The following is a 22,713-nucleotide window of genomic DNA, read 5'->3' as shown; positions in this document are numbered from 1 at the left end:
TTAATTGTTCTTCGTGGAAAATGAAGCTCATTTAAAGTTGAGATTCAGTTCAGTACAGAAGTAACACATCAATTTATGCACAAAATCCAACAGCATTATGTGCAGGTAAATGAATGTCTAGATGAAGAGTCCCGATCTGAAACGTCGACTGAGGCACCAGAAACTAGACTCCTTTGCACGTCTAGCATTTGTCACTTACTCCACCTTTCTGCCAATCATCCTCCCTCATCTGTGTACACCTATCACTTGTCTGACTTTATTTGACCCCCCCCCACTCCATCAGTCCGAAGAAAGGTCCCGACTGAAGACTTTATCCGTCCATTCCCTCCTGAGTTACTGCCTGATCTGCTGAGTTCTTCCATCAGTTTGCATTCTTGTCTAGATTCCAGCATTTGCAATTCCTAATATAATAACAGCTAATCTTGATGTTGCTGTTTTAAGGACAAATAAATATTGGCCAGAACACTGGAGGAAAAAGGTCAGTACATTCTGTAGTTTATCCTGAACAGCCTAGTGGTGTGTCACTTTAGATTATATGTTCTCATTTCAAGAGAGAGCTAGATAGGGCTCTTAAAGATAGTGGAGTCAGGGGATATGGGGAGAAGGCAGGAACGGGGTACTGATTGTGGATGATCAGCCATGATCACATTGAATGGCGGTGCTGGCTCGAAGGGCCGAATGGCCTATTCCCGCACCTATTGTCTAAATCTGTGGGGTGGAGTGGTTCAATGGAGTGGGTTGCAACATGACCTCCTGATTCAGAAGTAGCTGCAACTGAGTCAAGGTGAACTAATGTGCTTTTTCTGACTTAATTAAAATAAAGACACACCAACTTAATGACAACTTAGCCAATTTGTAATGTGATCATAAATCTTTCAAAAAGCATGAAACTGGAATTGATGGCAATCTGACAAATAAATAAACCAGCATCTGCAGTTCTTTCTTGCACTTGAAAATAACAAACATTGATGTTGTACCTGTACTTGTGTACCACAGATGCTGGTTTAAACCGAAGATAGACACATAAAGCTGGAGTAACTCAGCGGGTCAGACAGCATCTCTGGAGTGAAGGCATATGTGACGTTTCGGGTCGAGATCCTTCTTCAGACCCTTTGATATTATACTTACTAAGTCAGAGGGAGATATAAATTCCACTTCTGCCATGGTGAGATTTGAACTTGTGACTAGTAGCAAGGCTCAGTGCTGGGATCCCAGTTATCTATATTAATATAAGTCTGATCTTGACTGCTTTTGGCCCACTCTGGTGCTGCTGGAGATATTCATGTTTTATAAAAATTCCCCATTCTCTCTGCTGCCCCCGCTTGCGGCAGTGGGGAGGGACTATAAAATCCGGAAGTGTAGTTCCTCACTCAGTCTCTGCCAGATCCAGGAAGCGAGAGGGTCACGGCTCTCTGAGCTGCGAATAACACTGAACGCACGTCTACTACACGGTGAGTCCCCTCGATGCGGCTGTAAGGTGGCTGCTGCCCAATTGTTTGCCTCGCCTTTTTAACAAGTTTGTGTTCACAAAATGAATTTTGGTTGTCGGGTGGCTGCATCCAAATTGTTTGCCTTGGCTTGGCTTTTAAAATCGTTGCAACAGTTGGCTGCCAGCCCAAGAATCCATTTGGCCCACAATGTCTGTACTAGCCCTCTGGAAACCAGTACCTTCGGCCCGTAACACTTATACTAGCGCAACAGAAAGCCCCCCCTCACCCCTACTGGCGAGCAATATTGGAATTGGTGGAGAGGTGGAATATTGTGTTGGTGACCAGTCCTCCCGTGTGATGCTGGGACCCAACGGGTCCCACTTAGTCTAGTTTACAATATATATTAACGATTTAGACAAGGGAATTAAATGTAACATCTCCAAGTTTGCGGATGACACAAAGCTGGGCAGCAGAATGAGCTGTGAGGAGAATGCTACGAGGCTGCTATGTGACTTGGATAGCTTGGGTGAGTAGGCAGATGCAGTTTAATGTGGATAAATGTGAAGTAATCCACTTTGTGTGGCAAGAACAATAAAAGCCTGTCCCACGGTACGAGTTAATTCTAAGACCTCTCCCGAGTTTGTCCTGATTCGAACTCGGAGATTAAGGAAATGGCCACTCGTCGGTACTCGGGGTTCTCGTGGACATTTTTCAACATGTTGAAAAATCTTCACAAGTCTTCCCGTGCTTACCTGCCATCAGCGAGTCTTCCCGAGTACCTGCCGTTAGCGGTAAGAGCCACTAACAGATGTCTCCTCGCTCCGACGTACCCGCTACGCTCATTCTCCGTGCTTACGAGTTTGGAGGTCCTACCGCAGTTGTACAGGGCCCAGAGTATTGTGTGCAGGTTTTGTCTCCTAATTTGACGAAGGCCATTCTTGCTATTGTGGCAGTGCAGCGTAGGTTCACCAGGTTAATTCCTGGGATGGTGGGACTGATATATTATGAAAGGATGGGTTGGCTGGGCTTGTATTCACTGGAACTTGGAAAGATGAGGAAAAATGTTCCCGATGTTGGGGGATTCCAGCATCAGTTTGTCACCGTTTAACGTTTAAGAATAAGGTGTAGGCCATTTCGGACTGAGACGACGAAAAACGTTTTCACCCAGAGTTGTGAATCTGTGGAATTCTGTTTTTAAGAATTCATGCCGCTGAATCAATTGTCCAGATCTCCAGATTTTAGCCCTACAATCACAGCAAATTTCAATGTTTCCTCATCTTCTATCCCACAACTGCACCATTTAATGGGTCAAGTCACCACTCTCTCAAGGGAAATTAGGGATTGGAATCAAATGCTGGATCAGTCTACGAAGCCCACATGCCTTGGATATGTAGGAAGGAACTGCAGATGCTGGTTTAAACCAAAGATAGACACAAAAAGTAGGAGTAACTCAGTGGGTCAGGCAGCTTCTCTGGAGAAAAGGAAGGGGTGACATTTCAGGTCGGATGGTCTGAAGAAGGGTCTCGACCCAAAATATCACCTATTCCTTTTCTCAAGAGATGTTGCCTGACCCATTGAGTTACACCGGCTTTTTGTGTCTAACATCCCTTGAATGAATCTGCTAACAAAAACCTTAGTCTTAAGAAGGGTCTCGATCCGAGATGTCACCCATTCCTTCTCTCCAGAGATGCTGCCTGTCCCACTGAGTTACGCCTGCATTTTGTGTCTAGCTTCAAAATAAACCTTAGCCGTTTCATTTGTTTAAGAAGGAACTGCAGATGCTAGAAAATCGATAGTAGACATAATGCTGGAGAAACTCAGCGGGTGAGGCAGCGTCTATGGAGCGAAAGAAATAGGTCAGATGAAGACCCTTCTTCAGAGGGCCTCGACCCGAAACGTTGCCTATTTCCTATGCTCCATAGATGCTGCCTCACCCGCTGAGTTTCTCCAGCATTTTTGTCTACCTTAGCCTTTTCATTCATCCCAGTTTTTCCTTCCTACATTTATCTTCTCACTGCACTTAAAACCTGCCAGTCTAGATAGTGTACTTAACGTGGAAAGTCATAATGAAAGTGGTGCTATGAGGGTTTCCATTTCAGTTACGGCCAAACCTCCTAGCAATGTTATTCTCTCGCACATGATACACAATGGAAATGTTTTTGTATGAGAAAACCGCATAAAGCATTTTGGATGTGAACCAATGCCACTTGATTCAAAGAGAGATGAGGAGTGATTAGGTTTAGATAGGGAGATAATAGTGGGAAGAGGACAATGGGAGCAGAAATGATGTTCACAATGAGGTAGAGTAGACAGGCTTGGAGACAGTTGAAGGAGGGATGTTGCGGTACACAGTATGCTTGGTCAGGGAGAAGGCTCTGGGTTGGAACACCAGCAGGGAAAATCTGTTTTAGAGCCCTTTTAGTTTAGTTTAGTTTAGCTTAAAGATACAGATGTGGAAACAGGCCCTTCGGCCCACCGAGTTCGCACCGAACAGTGATCCCCACAAATTAACATTATCCTACACACATTAGAGACAATTTACAATTACACCAAGCCATTTAACTTACAAGCCTGTATATCTTTGTAGTGCGGGAGGGAACCGGAACACCCGGAGAAAACCCACAAGGTCACAGTGAGGACGCACAAACTCCATACAGACAGAACCCTTAGTCAGGATCGAACCCGGGTCTCTGGCACTGCAAGGCAGGCAGCAACAACCGCTGTGCCACCCCCCCCCCCCCCCCCCCCCCCCCCCCCCCCCCCCCCCCCCCTTCCCCTCCTTCAGACCAACCCGCCGGCCAATTAAGTCCCAACCCTGACTTGTATCCACCTATCACTTGCTGGGCTTTGCCCCACCCCCACCCCTCTTTCCCCGGTTTCTCCCCCCCCCAATTGGTGTGAAGAAAGGTCCTGATTTCTGTCCATTCCCTCCACAGATGCTGCCTGACCCACTGAGTTCCTCCAGAACATTGTGTTTTGCATAGGGGAACCCAATGGAGATTAATTACCAGCACTGACCTGCTGTGCTAAATGGCCTGTTTCTGCACAGTAATTATTAAATAATAGATTTTGCTTTATTTTATGCCAATTTTAAAATTGCAAGAAATCACTTTAAATTGCAAGAAAATAAACAAATGATATGAAACTTTAATGAAATAAATCAGCTGCATTCTACCTGGGATTGAGTGCCATTTGCTGATGTAACATTCACTTCAATTTTGGTATTTCCCATTAATAGCTGCACCGGTTCACTGACATCTGACCCATTAACAGTGACTGCCATATTATTGTCTGGCACTGTTGGCTGAGCAATTACAGAGGTCATATGGATTGGTGCTGTACCTAATACATGAATACAAAAGAATATCTTTTAATATCTGGAATCAACTTTGACGTGCATTGAATAATAGTTTCATAGCTTTATGTTTAAATAGTTTCAATAACTTTCAAATTTAGTTCCAAATAATGTCACCTACACATTCTACAGACTATCATGAAATTAAGTGAACATATGCATAATTAGAATACAATCACAAACCCCCCCCGATCCAACACCCTACATTTGATAGTCCCAACCACGTCACAGAATCGTACATCCCAACTTGCCCACGACGACTGAGATGTCTATCTGAGCAGGTTCCGTTTACCCGCATTTGGCCCATATCCCTAAGTTCATGCATTACAGGAGAAGAAATTAGGCCATTCAGCCCATCAAGTGTACTCCACCGTTCAATCATGACTGATCTATCTCTCTCTCTAAACCTCTCCTATCCACTGAACAAATATATGTTATAATTGTACCCGCATCTAGTTTTCTCCGACAACTCGTTGCAAATAATCACCAACCTTTCCCATCCGTGTAAAGTTGGAGAGAAAAATAGTTTGACTATAATTTCAATGTAAGATTTACAACATCAAATATTGATGTAAAGGTAGGTTTGGAAGATGATGTTGCCATTGATATTTGCTTCACTTTCAAATTTTATTTCCAAATAATGTTTAGCTGCAGGATGAAATGTTTGGTTAATTATATCCAATTAACGCCTTTATATTAAAATGGTTCTGGCAAGAGATTTAAAAATAAATGACACCTAATGTTGAGAAGGTAGCACTGGGGTTTAGTTAGGAGATACAGTGTGGAAACAGGCTCTTCAGCCCACTGAGTTAGCAGCAAGAAGCAACCACCCGTACACTCGCTCTATCCTACACACTGGAGACAATTTACAGAAGCCAATGAACCTACGTCTGTGGAATCTGGGAGGAAACTGGAGCACCTGGAGAAAACCCACGTGGTCACGGGGAGAACATACAAACTCCTTACAGGCAGCACCTGTAGTCAGGATCGAACCCGGGTCTCTGGCGCTGTGAGGCTGCGCCACCGTGCCACCCCCTGTTCTTTAAAATGTTTAAATCATTTAAATGTTATTACGATTGTTCTGAGGATCATGCTATAGGAAGGAAGTGGTTGTGCTGGAGAGAGTGCAGAGGAGCTTCAGCAGAATGTTCATAAGGTCATTGGAATAGAGTAGTATTAGGCCATTTGGCCCATCAAGTCTATTCCGCCATTCAATAATGGCTGATCTACCTCTCCCTTCTAACCACATTGTCCTGCCTTCTCCCCATAACCTCTGACACCTGTACTAATCAAAAATCTATCTCTATCTTTGCCTTAAAAAAGAAGGCTCCAGTCTTCTGTGGCAAATGAGATGAGAAGAACTTTTTTCACACAGAGAGTGGTGAATCTCTGGAACTCTCTGCCACAGAGGGTAGTCGAGGCCAGTTCATTGGCTATATTTAAGAGGGAGTTAAATGTGGCCCTTGTGGCTAAGGGGATCAGAGGGTATGGAGAGAAGGCAGGTACGGGATACTGAGTTGGATGATCAGCCATGATCATATTGAATGGCGGTGCAGGCTCGAAGGGCCGAATGGCCTACTCCTGCACCTAATTTCTATGTTTCTAAATAATTCCACAGATTCACCACCCTCTGACTAAATAAATTACTACCCATCACCTTCATAAAAGAACATTCTTTAATTCTGAGGCTATGACCTCTGGTCCTAGATTCTCCCACTGGTGGAAACATCCTCTCAACATCCACTGTATCCAAGCCTTTCTCTATTCTGTAAGTTTCAATGAGGTCGCCCTTCATTCTTCTAAACTACAGTGAGTACAGGCCCAGTGCCAACAAACGCTCAGCATGTTGTCTGGATCAGAGGACGTCAGAAGTTGGATAGGCAAGGTTTGTTTTTCCAGGAATGGAACAGTCTGTTAAAGGTATCTGATATTTTATGAGGCATAGATAGGGAAGATAGTCAGAATCTGTTTCACACGATAGGAAAGGCAGAGCTTAAAGGTGAGAAGAAGGAGCTTCAAAAGGGATTTAAGGTCATAAGGAATAGGAGTAGAATTAGGCCATTCAGCCCTTTAAGTGAACTCCACCATTCATTTATATTGCTGATCTATCTCTCCCTCCTAACTCCAAAACCTTTATATTCAGAGTGGCTTATATTCAGAACTCGGTACTAGATCAGCTGTGTGGTCTGATACTATGTTTAAGAGACATTGAGATAGGCAAGCCATAGGATACATAGAAACATAGAAAAATAGGTACAGGATTAGGCCATTAGAGCCAGCACCACCATTCAATATGATCATGGCTGATCGTCTAAAATCAGTACCCTGTTCCTGTTTTATCCCCATATCCCTTGATTCCGTCAGCCCCAAGATCTAAATCTAACTCTCACTTGACTAAATGTAGACTGTACAAGGTGCTGGTAAAGCACATTTGGAGTGCTGCTTACAATTCCAGTTACCTGCTAGGAAAGGATATCATTAAACTGGAAAGTATGCAATAATGATTTACAAGGATGTTAATGGGTCTGGACGGTTTGATTTATAAGGAGAGACTGAGTCTTGTTTCCTTGGAACATTGGAGTCTGAGGGATTACCTTATAGAGGTTTATAAAAGCATGATAAGGTGAATAGCTAGTCTTTCCCCCCAGGTAGGGCAGGCACAATTTAAAAGGATCATGAGAAACAACTTTTTCCATGCAGTGATGCCTGTATAGAACAATTTGCCATAGGAAGTGGTGGAGGTGGGTAAAATTATAACATTTAAAAGATATTTGGAGAGGTGCATGGATTGGCGAGATATGGACAAAGCAAAGGCAATTGGGTCTAGTTTGGTTGGGCAACTCGTAGGCTTTTCAGGTTAGCTTTATGACTTGAAATGGGATTAGCACAGATGGGCAAAAAGGTTGACATGGAGTGTGATAGAGTCAAAGAGCTTGGAAACAGGCCCTTTGGTCCAACTTGCCCACGCCCCGTCTACATTAGTCACACCAGCTTGAGTTTGGCCCATGATCCTCTAAACGTAACCTATCCATAGTGGTACATGGATAGTTTCTGTGCCGTTCAACTCTATGACTATCTCTGACCTGTTTAATAGGAACAATGTGTGTAAACACCTTGTGAACATTCTTTGTTCTGTTTATGCATTACATTTAATTTTGAAACTATCGAAGGAAGGATTACCAACGTCTAAAATACTAATCCTTTGATCTGTAATTCTACTGCACTTAAAAACCGACACTATCTTGCTAAACTAGTGTCGACATTGATGTGACATTCGACAAATAAAATGTCAGTACTGGGGGAATATTTTTTAAAATTGTGTAAGGTTCAAAAAATAGATGTCGCATAGTCACAAAACCAGGTTTGATATTTCTATGCTGCATACCTGTTAATATGCTGTACATCTTCATTTTATTGTTGTAAATGAACACGGCATCCATTTGTAACATTTGTTGAATTACTCTTGCATTGGGGATGATATGCACAGTTCAGTTTAACCATATAACCATATAACAATTACAGCACGGAAACAGGCCATCTCGGCCCTACAAGTCCGTGCCAAACAAATTTTTTTCCCCTTAGTCCCACCTGCCTGCACTCATACCATAACCCTCCATTCCCTTCTCATCCATATGCCTATCCAATTTATTTTTAAATGATACCAATGAACCTGCCTCCACCACTTCCACTGGGAGCTCATTCCACACCGCTACCACTCTCTGCGTAAAGAAGTTCCCCATCATATTACCCCTAAACTTCTGTCCCTTAATTCTGAAGTCATGTCCTCTTGTTTGAATCTTCCCTATTCTCAAAGGGAAAAGCTTGTCCACATCAACTCTGTCTATCCCTCTCATCATTTTAAAGACCTCTATCAGGTCCCCCCTTAACCTTCTGTGCTCCAAGAGAATAAAGACCTAACTTATTCAACCTATCTCTGTAACTTAGTTGTTGAAACCCAGGCAACATTCTAGTAAATCTCCTCTGTACTCTCTCTATTTTGTTGACATCCTTCCTATAATTGGGCGACCAAAATTGTACACCATACTCCAGATTTGGTCTCACCAATGCCTTGTACAATTTTAACATTACATCCCAGCTTCTATACTCAATGCTCTGATTTAGAAAGGCTAGCATACCAAAAGCTTTCTTTACCACCCTATCTATATGAGATTCCACCTTCAAGGAACTATGCACAGTTATACCCAGATCCCTCTGTTCAACTGTATTCTTCAATTCCCTACCATTTACCATGTACGTCCTATTTTGATTTGTCCTGCCAAGGTGTAGCACCTCACATTTATCAGCATTAAACTCCATCTGCCATCTTTCAGCCCATTTTTCCAAATGGCCTAAATCACTCTGTAGACTTTGGAAATCCTCTTCATTATCCACAACACCCCCTTTCTTGGTATCATCTGCATACTTACTAATCCAATTTACCACACCTTCATCCAGATCATTGATGTACATGACAAACAACAAAGGACCCAACACAGATCCCTGAGGCACCCCACTAGTCACCTGCCTCCAACCCGATAAACAGCCATCCACCATTACCCTCTGGCTTCTCCCATTCAGCCACTGTTGAATCCATCTTGCTATTCCTGCATTTATACCCAACAGTTGAACCTTCTTAACCAACCTTCCATGAGGAACCTTGTCAAAGGCCTTACTAAAGTCCATATAGACAACATCCACTGCTTTACCCTCGTCAATTTCCCTAGTAACCTCTTCAAAAAATTCAAGAAGATTAGTCAAACATGACCTTCCAGGCACAAATCCATGTTGACTGTTCCTAATCAGACCCTGTTTATCTAGATTCTTATATATATTATCTATATATAGTTATTAATATATATTATATATATATAGTTTAATGCAGCATAGGGTCAGCATTAATCTGGAGCATGCAATCACTGAAGGCATGGGACGTAAAAAGTAAACTTCCTTTCTTTGACAATAGAATTAATTTATAATTAGCACTCCGCAATCACTGACAATACCATAACACAAAACTCGAACGATAAACTTTCTGACTTTCTGACTACTGGATGTGTTTATTTCCCCTATTAAAGGGGTCCTTATTACACATCCTGATCAAAATATTTTCTTTTTCATCAACCGGTTTTCTACAGCTATTGACCTACAATACCAGGGCAACTTAATTTTTAAGAAAGAACTGCAAATGCTGGAAAAATCAAAGGTAGACAAAAATGCCGGAGAAACTCAGCGGGCGAGGCAGCATCTATGGAACGAAGAAATAATCTTCAGAAGGGACTCGACACAAAACGTCACCTATTCCTTCGCTCCATGTATGCTGCCTCACCCGCTGAGTTTCTCCAGCATTTTTGTCTACCTCCGGGGCAACTTAATGAACTTTTAGCATTCAAATAAATGACCCACATACATGTATATTCATACACAGACATTGAAAACGCAGGATCGAGCGGCAAATTTTCAACTATTTTCAGTCCACTTAGCAATGGCGTGCTGGCGGTAAGCTTGGTTGCCTCTACTATATATTGCTTCAGGGTTCCATCCTCAGCTGCAACTTCAATTATAATTTTATTTACACCTTCTTTAAGGGGAACAGATTTACTCCCAGCAGCACCCTGGAACAAAACAAAACAAAAGCAATAAATTACAAAATTACAGAATTCGAGGCGGATGATTGCTGTTTCCACATATGCTGACAAGTTGAAAATCAGATATGGACTCATTAAATCAAAACATTGCGCTCCTACATTAAACCTCTTCAAAGAAGAATATGGAGATTAAATGGAGGTGGTCCAGGACAGAAAGGTCGGTATGGGAATGGGAATTAAAATGGACGGCAACTGGGAGATCCAGCAGGCCTTGACAGACCCAGTGTAATTATTCGGTGAAACGGTTACCTGATCTATCTTTGGTCTCGCCAATGTAAAGGAGACCAAATCAGAAGCACAGACGAGGTTTGAAGAGGTGCATGTGAACCTCTGTCTCACCTGGAATGAACGCTAGGGTTCCTGGATGGAGGTGAGAGAGGAGGTATAGGGGCAGGTGTTACATCTCCTGTGGTTGCAGGGGAAAGTACCTGGGGAGAGGGCGGCTTGGGCGGGAAGGGATGAGTGAACTAAGGAGTTACAGAGCGAGTGGTCTCTGTGGGAAGTGGAAAGGGATGGGAAGATATAACGGGTGGTGGGATCATAGAAACATAGAAATTAGGTGCAGGAGTAGGCCATTCGGCCCTTCGAGCCTGCACCGCCATTCAATATGATCATGGCTGATCATCCAACTCAGTATCCCGTACCTGCCTTCTCTCCATACCCCCTGATCCCCTTAGCCACATCTAACTCCCTCTTAAATATAACCAATGAACTGGCCTCAACTACCCTCTGTGGCAGAGAGTTCCAGAGATTCACCACTCTCTGTGTGAAAAAAGTTCTTCTCATCTCGGTTTTAAAGGATTTCCCCCTTATCCTTAAGCTGTGGCCCCTTGTCCTGGACTTCCCCAACATCGGGAACAATCTTCCTGCATCTAGCCTGTCCAACCCCTTAAGAATTTTGTAAGTTTCTATAAGATCCCCTCTCAATCTCCTAAATTCTAGAGAGTATAAACCAAGTCTATCCAGTCTTTCTTCATAAGACAGTCCTAACATCACAGTTGAGATGGCAGAAAGGTCACAGAGTTAATTCCGGGATGGCAGGACTGTCATATGCTGAGAGAATGGAGCGGCTGGGCTTGTACACTCTGGAATTTAGAAGGATGAGAGGGTATCGTATTGAAATGTATAAAGATTATTAAGGGTTTGACAACGCTAGAGGCAGGAAACATGTTCCCGATGTTGGGGGAGTCCAGAACCAGGGGACATAGTTTAAGAATAAGGGGCAAGGCATTTAGAACGGAGATGAGGAAACACTTTTTCTCACAGAGAATTGTGAGTCTGTGGAATTCTCTGCCTCAGAGGGTGGTGGAGGCCGGTTCTCTGGATACTTTCAAGAGAGAGCTAGATAGGGCTCTTAAAGATAGCGGAGTCAGGGGATATGGGGAGAAGGCAGGAACGGGGTTCTGATTGGGGATGATCAGCCGTGATCACATTGAATGGCGTTGCTGGCTCGAAGGGCCGAATGGCCTACTCCTGCAACTATTGTCTAAATGATGGATTTATGGGTGGAAGGGGCCAGCAGGAAAGAGGATGAGGGGAATGAAAAGGGAAATGAGAGACGGTGATGAGTATATTCCGAAAACAGGTCCCAACATGAAAGATTGTCTGTTCATTCAAACCACCTACGCTCCATGACCCCCTGAGTTACTCCAGCACTTTATGCTTTGGCAGGAATGGAGGCAAATTATCTTCAATCTCCTGGGAAGATGACTGCAATAATGTTTTGAGTCCATGTGAATCTCCTCCCATTCCATGCACAGGTTAAGGTTTATTATTGTCACATGTGCAGAGGTACAGCGAAAAGCTTTGTTTTGCATGCTAGCCAATCAGATCAGATAATACTATATGTAAATACAATCACGCTAAACTCAAATACAATAGGTAGAGCAAAGGGGAAGATAGAGGGTGCAAAGTATAGTTCTTAACATTGCAGCACATCATTCCCTTAGATAAGCACGGTGGCGCAGTGGTAGAGCTACTGCTTTACAGCACGACTCGGGTTCGATCCTGACTATGGGTGCTTGTCTGTATGCAGTTTGTACATTCTCCCCGTGACCTGTGTGGAATTTCTCCGAGATCTTCGGCTCCACTCTCCAAAGATGTACAAGTTTGTAAGTTTATTGGCTTGGTGTAAATGTAAAATTGGCCCTAGTGTGTGTAAGATAGTGTTAGTGTGCTGACTCAGTGGGCCGAAGGGCCTGTTTCGCACTGTATCTCTAAACAAAACTAAACTTAGTTACCTAAAATTGGAGAATTTATAGTTCATACTATGGCGTTGTAAGCTATCTCCATCTGTACTTTGTCCTGCCTAGGCAAGGATACCAGCATAATCAAGGAGTAGTCTCACTGAAGGATCCCAGTCACTCCCCTTCCCTTCTCCCATCAGGCAAGAAGTCTGAAAACCCAGATTCAGGAACAGTTTCTTCCCAGCTGTTATCAGGCAACTGAACGGATCTCTCGTCAGCTAGCGTGAGATCCTGACGTCCCATCTAACTCATTGGAAACCTTTGAACTCTCTTTAAGCGGACTTCATCGGACCTCAATGTTATATCTTCGCACTAAATGTTCAAGTTCACATTTATTGCCACATGCACCAATTAAGGTACAGTGGAATTTGACTTACCATGCAGCCAGACAATCAAAAGTGCACAATACACAATAGAGTATAACATGAATTATGTGTATTGTGCTCTTTATCCTTTATCTTTAACTGTGCACGGCTTGCGTGTATTCATGTACAGCCAGTTCTTTGACTGGATAGCACGCAAACAAAAGCTTTTCACTGTATCTCGGTTTAATTTATTATTGTCATGTACACCAAGGTACAGTGAAAAGCTTTTTTGTTGCGTGCTATCCAGTCAGTGAAAAGACTCACGGTTACAATCAAGCCATGCAGAGTACTGATACAGGGTATAATGTTTAGTGCAAGGTAAATCCAATCAAAGATAGTTTGAAGGTCTCTAATAAGGCAGTTGAGAGGTTAGTATCACTCTCTAGTTGATAATAAGATGGTTAAGTTGCCTGATAACAGCTGGGAATAAACTGTCCCTGAATCTGGAGGTGTGAGTTTTCACACTTCTGCACCTCTTGCCTGATGGGAGGGGAGAAGGGGAGACTCGTCCTTGATTATGCTGCTGGCCTTGCCGAGGCAATGTGATGTGTAGATTAAGTTAATGAAAGAGAGGTCTGGGCTGCGTCCACATTTGTAATTTGTCTCTGTAAATGTATGAAATCGTGGAGAGAGCTGTTCCCCAAACCAGGCTGCGATGCATCCCAATAAAAGGCTGTAGTAGGTGGTTAGGGTTATTGCGGACATGCTCAACTTCCTAAGCCTGCTGACGAAGTAGAAGCCTTGGTGTACTTTCAGTTTAGTTTATTGTCACGTGTACTGAGGAACAGTAAAGCTTTTTGTGGCATGCAACCCAATCAGCGGGAAGACTATAGATGATTACCATCAAGCCGTCCACAATGTACAGGTACAGGATAAAGAGTATAAAGTTTAGTGCAAGATGAAGTCTAGTAAAGTCCAATTAAAGATAGTCAGGGGGGGGTCTCCAATGGGTTAGATGGTTGCGTTCAATAAACCAAACTAAAGGAAAATATATTGTTCAACCAAACTTGTCCACTTTACTGGGCAGGTAGCCACACATGCCCTCATTATAAAAAATCTTAAAAAGTGTACCCTACAAAGTGATTTGTATTGATGCTGAAGCCAGGTGATTCTTTGCGTGATGGCCCCAGAAGTGGATCGGCTAATATAGATTACAATCACTGCACTCTTTTAAATCTTTAACTAGAACTTTATTCTGACTTTACTGCTCTTTATGTTGCACTCAACATTATACCCTTCATCCTGAATCTCAACACTGTGGTCAGTTCGATTGTAATCACGTATAATCTTTTTGGTGACAAGATAAAACACAACTATCCCAGGAATTATTGGGTTAACATGTAGTTCAAGTTCAAGTTCAAGTTTATTATCATTCCGTAAGTGGCGGCGCTGGTGAACGGCTGCGGCTCGCCTGCAGTCCGTTTGTTTTTACTTTTATGTGTTGTTTTTTTCGTCTTGTTTAGTTAAGTTTCTGGTTTTTAGGTTTGTGTTATGTGTGAGGGTGGGGGGTTGAAACAGGGCTTTCTGTCTCTCCCTTCGGGGGAATGCGACTTTCTTGTCGTATCCCCCTTCTCTGCCTCCGTCTGCGCTGAGGCCTAATGGCGGAGCTGGCGACCTCGAGGCTCCGGAGGCAGAGCCTGTCAGGACTCGCCCTGGGCTCGCTCCCGTGAGGGCGGCCCAGCTCGAGGGTAACGGCGCTCCCGTGAGGGTGGGGCTCGAGGGTAACGGCGCTCCCGTGAGGGCGGCCTGGCTCGAGGGTAACGGCGCTCCCGTGAGGGCGGCCCAGCTCGAGGGTAACGGCGCTCCCCTGAGACGCTCCCGTGAGGGCGGCCTGGCTCGAGGGTGGAACGGCGCTCACGTGAGGGCGACCCGGCTCGGGGCTGGAACGGTGCTCCGGTGGCTGAGACGGCGTTCTGGCGGCGGCGGCCTGAGTCCGGGGTTCGGCCGCGGGCCAGTGGACGACATCGTCAACAGCTGTGTCCGCTGGACTGGAGGGCGGCAGCTTCGACCACCCCCGGGCCGCGGAGTTTGAACCGGCCCGTTCGCGGAGCTCGGTGAGCCGCGGGACTGACTTACCATCGCCCGGTGGGGTATCGCCTCAGCGCAGAGGGAGAAGAGGAGGGAAGAGACAGCAGCCCTAAGATTCTTGCCTCCATCACAGTGAGGAGGTGTTTGGTGGACTCACTGTGGTGGTTGTTAATTTGTGTTTACTGTCTGTTCTGTTGTTTATTATTGTATGTATGGCTGCACGTAACAACATTTCGTTCAGACCATAAGGTCTGAATGACAAATAAAGGATCTAATTCTAATTCTAATTCTAATGTGTCCCTGATAGGACAATGCAATTCTTGCTTTGCTTCAGCACACAGAACATAATAGGCATTGACTACAAAACTGATGAAGTGCAAATAACAAATAATGGGTTATTAATGTTCAGAGTTTTGGCCGAGCCAGGTTTAATAGCCTGATGGCTGTGGGGAAGTAGCTATTCCTGAACCTGGTCGTTCTGGCAGCGGTGACTTGAGTCCGGGGTTCGGCCGCGAGCCAGCGGCTGCGGCAGCAGGACTGGTGGACGGCAGCTTCGACCACCCCAGGCCGCGGTGATTGAGCCGCGGGACTGTTTTAACATCGCCCGGTGGGGTATCGCCCCAGCGCAGAGGGAGAAGAGGAGGGGAAGAGACTGCAGACCCTAAGACTTTTGCCTCCATCACAGTGAGGAGGTGCTAGGTGGACTCACTGTGGTGGATGTTAATATGTGTTTATTGTTGGTTTTTTTATTGTATTGTATGTATGTATGTATGACTGCAGGCACGAAATTTCGTTCAGACTTCGGTCTGAATGACAATAAAGGAAACCCTGTAACCCTGTTTGTCTGCATTGGGCCTGTATTCGCTGGAGTTTAGAAGGATGAGGGGAAACCTCATTGAGACTTACCGAATAGTGAAAGGCCTGGATAGAGTTGATGTGAAGAGGATGTTTCCACTAGTGGGAGAGTCTAGGATCAGAAGTCAGCCGCTAACCAGGGCTGTTAAAGTCCGCAGCTGCCGCAGGCTGGAGCACCAAAGGCTGACGCCTGGCAAAGGGATCGCCCGCTCCGAGATGTTAAAGTCCACAGCCTCCACAGTTTGGGAGCTCCAGAAGTCCCAAACAAGAGGCCGCCAGCTCCATGGTGTTAGGCCACAGTGTGGATGGAGATACAACATGGAAAAAGTCGCATCTCCGTCGAGGAAAGAAATAAGAAAAGTTTCCCTCACCCCCCCATATAATACAAAACTAAAGATAAACTAAAACATACATTTTACAACAAACTAAAAACACAAAGGAAAAAGTGGAAGACAGACCGTTGGCGAGAAAGCCATCGTAAGTGCCCCCTGATATATATATATGTGTATGTATATATATATATATATATATATACTAGACTAAGTGGGACACGTTGGGGGGGGGGGGGGGGGGGGGCTTTCTGGAGCGCTAGTATGGGTACTGTGGGCTGAAGGGACTGGTTAGTATGGACATTGTGGGACAAATGGATTCTTAGGGTGGCACTCAGTCACTCAAGCCTGATGTGCTGGCAGCTCACTAACGGCTGGTGGGCTAGCAGTTGACACGGCTATTCCTTGAAGTTCCATTTCAAGCAGGGTGCAAGGCAACCAAATTCAAATGCAGTATCCTACCATTTCAAGCAGGGTTCAAAGCCACCAAATTCAAGTGCAGTTTCTTACCACTTCAAACAGGCTGCAAGGCCACCGAATTCAAGTGCAGTTTCCTACCACTTCAAGCAGGGTGCTGGGCCACAAAACTCAAGTGCAGTTTCATGCCATTTCAAGCAGGGTGTATGGCCACCAAATTCAAGTGTAGTTTCATGCCACTTCAAGCAGGGTGCAAGGCCACCAAATGATAGTGCTGTTTCATGCCATTTCAAGCAGGGTGCATGGCCACCAAATCCAAGTGCAGTTTCATACCACTTCAAGCAGGATGCAAGACAACCCCACTAGTCACTGCCTGCCATTCTTAAAGGGACCCGTTAATCCCAACTCTTTGTTTCCTGTCTGCCAACCAATTTTCTATCCATGTCAGCACTCTACCTCCAATACCATGTGCCCTAATTTTGCCCACTAATCTCCTATGTGGGACCTTATCAAGTGCTTTCTGAAATTCCAGGTACACTACATCCACTGACTCTCCCTTGCCATTTTCCTCGTTACAAAAAATCTTCAAAAAATTCCAGAAGATTAGTCAAGCATGATTTCCCCTTCGTAAATCCATGCTGACTCGGACCCATACTGTTACTGTTATCCAAATGGCTATTTCATTTTTTATAATTGACTCCAGCACCTTCCCCACCATCGATGTCAGGCTAACTGGTCTATAATTTCCTGTTTTCTCTCTCCCGCCTTCCTTAAAAAGTGGGATATAAAAGTGTATATATATATATATATATACATATACACACACACATAGAAAATAGGTGCAAGAGTAGGTAATTTGGCCCTTCGAGCCATTCAATATGATCATGGCTGATCATCCAAAATCAGTAGGTAGACAAAAATGCTGGAGAAACTCAGCGGGTGAGGCAACATCTATGGAACAAAGGAAATAGGCAACGTTTTGGCCCGAAAGGTTGCCTATTTCCTTTGCTCCGTAGATGCTGCCTCACCTGCTGAGTTTTCTCCAGCATTTTTGTCTACCTTTGATTTTCCAGAATCTGCAGTTCCTTCTTAAACATCCAAAATCAGTAACCTGTTCCTGCTTTTTCCCCATATCCCTTGATTCTGTTAGCCCTAAGAGTTAAATCTAACTCTTTCTTGAAAACATACAATGAATTGGCCTCCACTGCCTTCTGTGGCAGAGAATTCCACAGATTCACAACTCTCTGGGTGAAAAAGTGTTTCCTCATCTCAGTCCTAAATGGCCTACCCCTTATTCTTAAAATTGTGTGACCCCCCCCCCAACATTGGGAAACATTTTTCCTGTATCTACCCTGTCCAATCCTCTAAAAATGTTATATGTTTCTATAAGATCAAGAGTCAAGAGTGCTTTATTGTCATATGTCCCAGATAGAACAATGACATTTTTACTTGCTGCAGCACGACACAATATGTAAACATAGTACACCGTAAACAATATGATAAAGGGGAAAAAGTTCAGTGTGTGTACATACATATACTCACAAGTACACACACACACACATATATATACACAAATTCTACATATAACAATAGTAGTGCAATAATAACAATAATAAGTCTATTGTAGTTCAGATTCCCTCTCATCCTAAATCACACACACACACACACACAAGGTAGACACAAAATGCTGGAGTAACTCAGCGGGTGGGGCAGCATCTCTGGAGAGAAGGAATGGGCGCAGTTTCGGTTCGAGACCCTTCGTCAGACTGATGTCAGGGGAAGGGGCGGGACAAAGATAGAATGTAGTCGGAGATGGTAAGACTAGAGGGAGAACTGGGAAAGGGATGGAGAGAGAAACCAAGGGCCATCTGAAGTTAGAGAAGTCAATGTTCATACTGCTGGGGTGTAAACTACCCAAGCGAAATATGAGGTGCTGTTCCACCAATTTGCGCTGGGCCTCACTCTGACTATGGAGGAGGCCCAGGACAGAAAAGTCATATTGAGAATGGGAAGGGGAGTTGATGTGCTGGGCCACAGGGAGATCAGGTAGGTGAAGACGGACTGAGCAGGGGTGTTCAGTGAAACGATCGCCGAGCCTGCGCTTGGTCTCGCCGATGTAGAGAAGTTGACACCTGGAACAGTGGATACAGTAGATGAGGTTGGTGGAGGTGCAAGTGAACCTCTGCCTCACCTGGAATGACTGTTTGTGTCCTTGGATGAAGTCGAGGGGGAAGGACAGGCGATGCATCTCCTGTGGTTGCAAAAGAAAGGAGCTGGGGAGGAGGTGGTTTTGGTGAGAAGGGACAAGTTGACCAGGGAGTTTCGGAATGAATGGTCTTTGCGGAAAGCACAAATGGGGTGGAGATGGGAAGATGTTGCCAGAAGTGGGATCCCATTGGAGGTGGACAAAATGTTGGAGGATTATATGTTGTTATATACATACACGCAAAAGATAGACACAAAATGCTGGAGTAACTCAGCGGGACGGGCAGCATCTCTGGAGAGATGTACACACATGCACACATATTTACATATATATATAAATGCGGTGCTGGAACCACACCTATTTACAATACACATTAATGATTCAGAAGAAGGGATTAAAAGTAACATTAGCAAATTTGCAGATGACTGGGTGGCAGTGTGAACTTTGAGGAGGATGCTATGAGGATGCAGGTTAACTTGGACAGTGGGCAGATGCATGGCAGATGCAGTGTAATGTGGATGAATGTGAGGTTATCCCCTTTGGTGACAAGACAAGAACAGGAAGGCAGATTATTATCTGAATGGTGTCAAGTTAGGAAAAAGGATGGTACAAAGAGATCTGTGGTGGTCCTTGTTCATCAGTCACTGAAAGCAAGCATGCAGGTACAGCAGGCAGTGAAGAAAGCTAATGGCATGTTGGCGTTCATAAGGAGAGGAGTTGAGTATAGGAGCAAAGAGGTCCTTCTGCAGTTGTACGGGGCCCTAGTGAGACCACACCTGGAGTATTGTGTGCAGTTTTGGTCTCCAAATTTGAGGAAGGACATTCTTGTTATTGAGGTACACAAGGTTAATTCCCGGGATGGCAGGACTGTCATATGTTGATAGAATGGAGCGGCTGACAATAGACAATAGGTGCAGGAGTAGGCCATTCGGCCCTTCGAGCCAGCACCACCATTCAATGTGAACATGGCTGATCATCCCCAATCAGTACCCCGTTCCTGCCTTCTCTCCATATCCCCTGACTGCTATTTTTAAGAGCCCCATCTAGCTATCTCTTGAAACCATCCACAGAAGCTGTCTCAACCGCCCTCTGAGGCAGAGAATTCCACAGACTTACCACTCTGTGAGAAAAAGTGTTTCCTCGTCTCCATTCTAAATGGCTTACTCCTTATTCTTAAACTGTGGCCCCTGATTCTGGACTCCCCCAACATCGGGAACATGTTTCCTGCCACTAGCGTGTTCAAACCCTTAACAATCTTATATGTTTCAATAAGATCCCCTCTCATCCTTCTAAACTCCAGAGGGTACAAGCCCAGCTGCTCCATTCCCTCAGCATATGACAGTCCTGCCATCCCGGGAATTAACCTTGTAAACCTACGCTGCACTCCCTCAATAGCCTCAAATTAGGGGACCAAACTGCACACAATACTCCAGGTGTGGTCTCACTAGGGCTCTGTACAACTGCAGAGGACCTCTTTGCTCCTATATTCGATTCCTCTTTTTATAAAGGCCAACATGTCATTCGCTTTCTTCACTGGGCTTCATTGGGCTGGGCTTGTATACTCTGGGATTTAGAACGATGAGAGGAGATCTTATTGAAACATTTAAGATTATTAAGGGATTGGATGTGCTAGAGGCAGGAAACATGTTCCTGATGTTGGGGGGAGTCCAGAACCAGGGGGTACACAAAAATGCTGGAGAAACTCAGCGGGTGCAGCAGCATCTATGGAGCGAAGGAAATAGGCGACGTTTTGGGCCGAGGGAGGTACACAGAACCAGGGGGCACAGTTTAAGAATAAGGGATGGGCCATTTAGAACAGAGGTGGAAAAACTTTTTCACCCAGAGAGTTGTGATTCTGTGGAATTCTCGGTCTCGGAAGGCAGTGGAGGCCAATTATCTGGATGCTTTTAAGAGAGAGTTAAATAGAGCTCTTAAAGATATCGGAGTCAGGGGATATGGGGAGTATGCAGGACTGGTGTACTGATTGTGGATGATCTGCCATGATCACAGCGAATGGTGGTGCTGGCTTGAAGGGCCGAATGGCCTACTCCTGCACCTATTGTCTATATCAGGGGTCGGCAACCTACGGCCCCCGGGCCGAATGCGGCCCGTAACCAGAAATCGTCCGGCCCGTAGGCAGATTCTTTCCCCGTAATCATTCGGCCCACCGAGCGCAGCCAAGTGTAGAACTCTGGCCGTACCGCATCCTGGGTAAAGCTGCTGGCACGGCCGTGCACCTTCTGCGAACACGTTTATGAAAGAACTGCAGATGCGGGAAAAATCGAAGGTCGTCAAAAATGCTGAAGAAACTCAGCAGGTGAGACGTACAGGGATTGCATGAGGCTCCCTAAGCTGCTGAGTTTCTTCCAGCATTTTGTCTACCTTCTGTGAACACGTGATTTGATGCCTGCCATCTGGGGCGGGATGCAGACGGGATCTATTTGCACACGTGATAGATGTGGCCCGCCATCCGCTCACAGACATGCGTTCTGGCCTCTATGCAGGACAAGGTTGCCGACCCCTGGTCTATATGAATTAATGAATAAGTTTATTGGCCATGTAGTTACATGCAAGCCTTTGGTGCTCCGCACACAAGTGACATGACCTACAGTAACAGTTGGGAATGACACATGACAAAACATTCACATACTCACAAAAGAAAGACAATAAATGCTGGAGTAACTCAGCTGGACGGGTAGCATCTATGGTGAAGTATACACACACACATTGAGTCTGAAGAAGGCTTTCGACCAGAAACACGATGTTTCTTCTCTCCTTTTCTCCATCTCTCCAATTCCTTCTCTCCCATTCCTTCTCTCCAATTCCTCTCCTTCTCTCCTTTTCCCCCATTCCTTCTCTCCAATTCCAATTCCTTCTTTCCTTCTCTCCAATTCCTTCTTTCCTTCTCTCCAATTCCCTCTCCTCCTCCCCCATTCCTCCTCTCCCATTCCTTCTCTCCAATTCCTTCTCTCCCATTCCTTCTCTCTAATTCCTCTCCTCTCCCATTCCTTCTCTCTTTCTCTCCAATTCCTCTCCTCTCCCATTCCTTCTCTCTTTCTCTCCAATTCCTCTCCTTCTCTCCCATTCCTTCTCCCCTTCTCTCCCCTTCCTTTTCTCCATAGATGCTGCCTGACCCGCTGAGTTGGTCCAGCATCTCTGTCCACCACACATTGGTTGAGTTGAGTAGAGTAGGTGGCGGCCACTCACCAGGATCTGGTACGAGGCCCCGTTGCCGCTGGGCGTCGCGTTCACGGTGGCCTTCAGCGCCTCCACGCCCACTGTCAGCTTGTACTGGGTGATCTTGGGCTGGAAGGGAGGCTCCAGGGTGCCGGGAGACACCACCAGCTTCTTCAGGTCGCAGTCGTCCATGATGGCGGCCGGCGGCGCCGAGGCCTCTCACTGTCCCCAACCGACGGCGCCCGCTCCCATGGCAACGGAGGCCTCACACCCACACCCACACTCACTCTCCACCCCGGCCGAGCCCGAACCCGCCCGCCCTCTGCTCCCACCCCAAACCAACCCCCAGCTCTCGCCCACACCTTCTTTAAACCTCAGATTCACACCTCCTTCTCCCTTCCCGCCCTTTCCCTTCCCTCTCCCCGCCGGCCCGCCCGCGCTTTCTCACGCACCGCCCCCCTCCCCACACGGGACTACAACTACCGGCAGTCCTTGCGGCCCTGCGCATGCGCGGCAAGGGGGCATACTCATCATCATCCTGAATATCATTAACATCATCCTCATCACCATCATCATGCTCGTCATCCTCATCCTCATCCACATCATCATCATCATCATTCACAACATCCTCATCACTATCCTCATAATCATCCTCATCGT

At 45.3% G+C, this 22,713-nt stretch overlaps 1 protein-coding gene across 1 annotated transcript in view; it reads right to left on the bottom strand.

The window, feature by feature from the left end:
- LOC129699236 (uncharacterized) overlaps positions 1 to 22,327 on the bottom strand; it is an 89,333-nt gene extending 67,006 nt beyond the window's left edge. Inside the window, exons 1-3 of the mRNA XM_055638852.1 lie at positions 22,084 to 22,327; positions 10,193 to 10,397; positions 4,606 to 4,772 (exon numbers count right to left, since the gene is read on the bottom strand). Of these exons, the coding sequence (XP_055494827.1) occupies positions 4,606 to 4,772; positions 10,193 to 10,397; positions 22,084 to 22,245 (534 nt within the window). The 5' untranslated portion in view covers positions 22,246 to 22,327. The remainder of the gene's footprint in view (positions 1 to 4,605; positions 4,773 to 10,192; positions 10,398 to 22,083) is intronic.
- Positions 22,328 to 22,713: the final 386 nt, after the last annotated feature.

Source organism: Leucoraja erinacea, chromosome 8, assembly GCF_028641065.1.
Source record: "Leucoraja erinacea ecotype New England chromosome 8, Leri_hhj_1, whole genome shotgun sequence".
In the NCBI taxonomy this organism is placed as follows: Eukaryota; Metazoa; Chordata; class Chondrichthyes; order Rajiformes; family Rajidae; genus Leucoraja; species Leucoraja erinaceus.
This window is presented reverse-complemented; position numbering and strand designations above follow the sequence as displayed.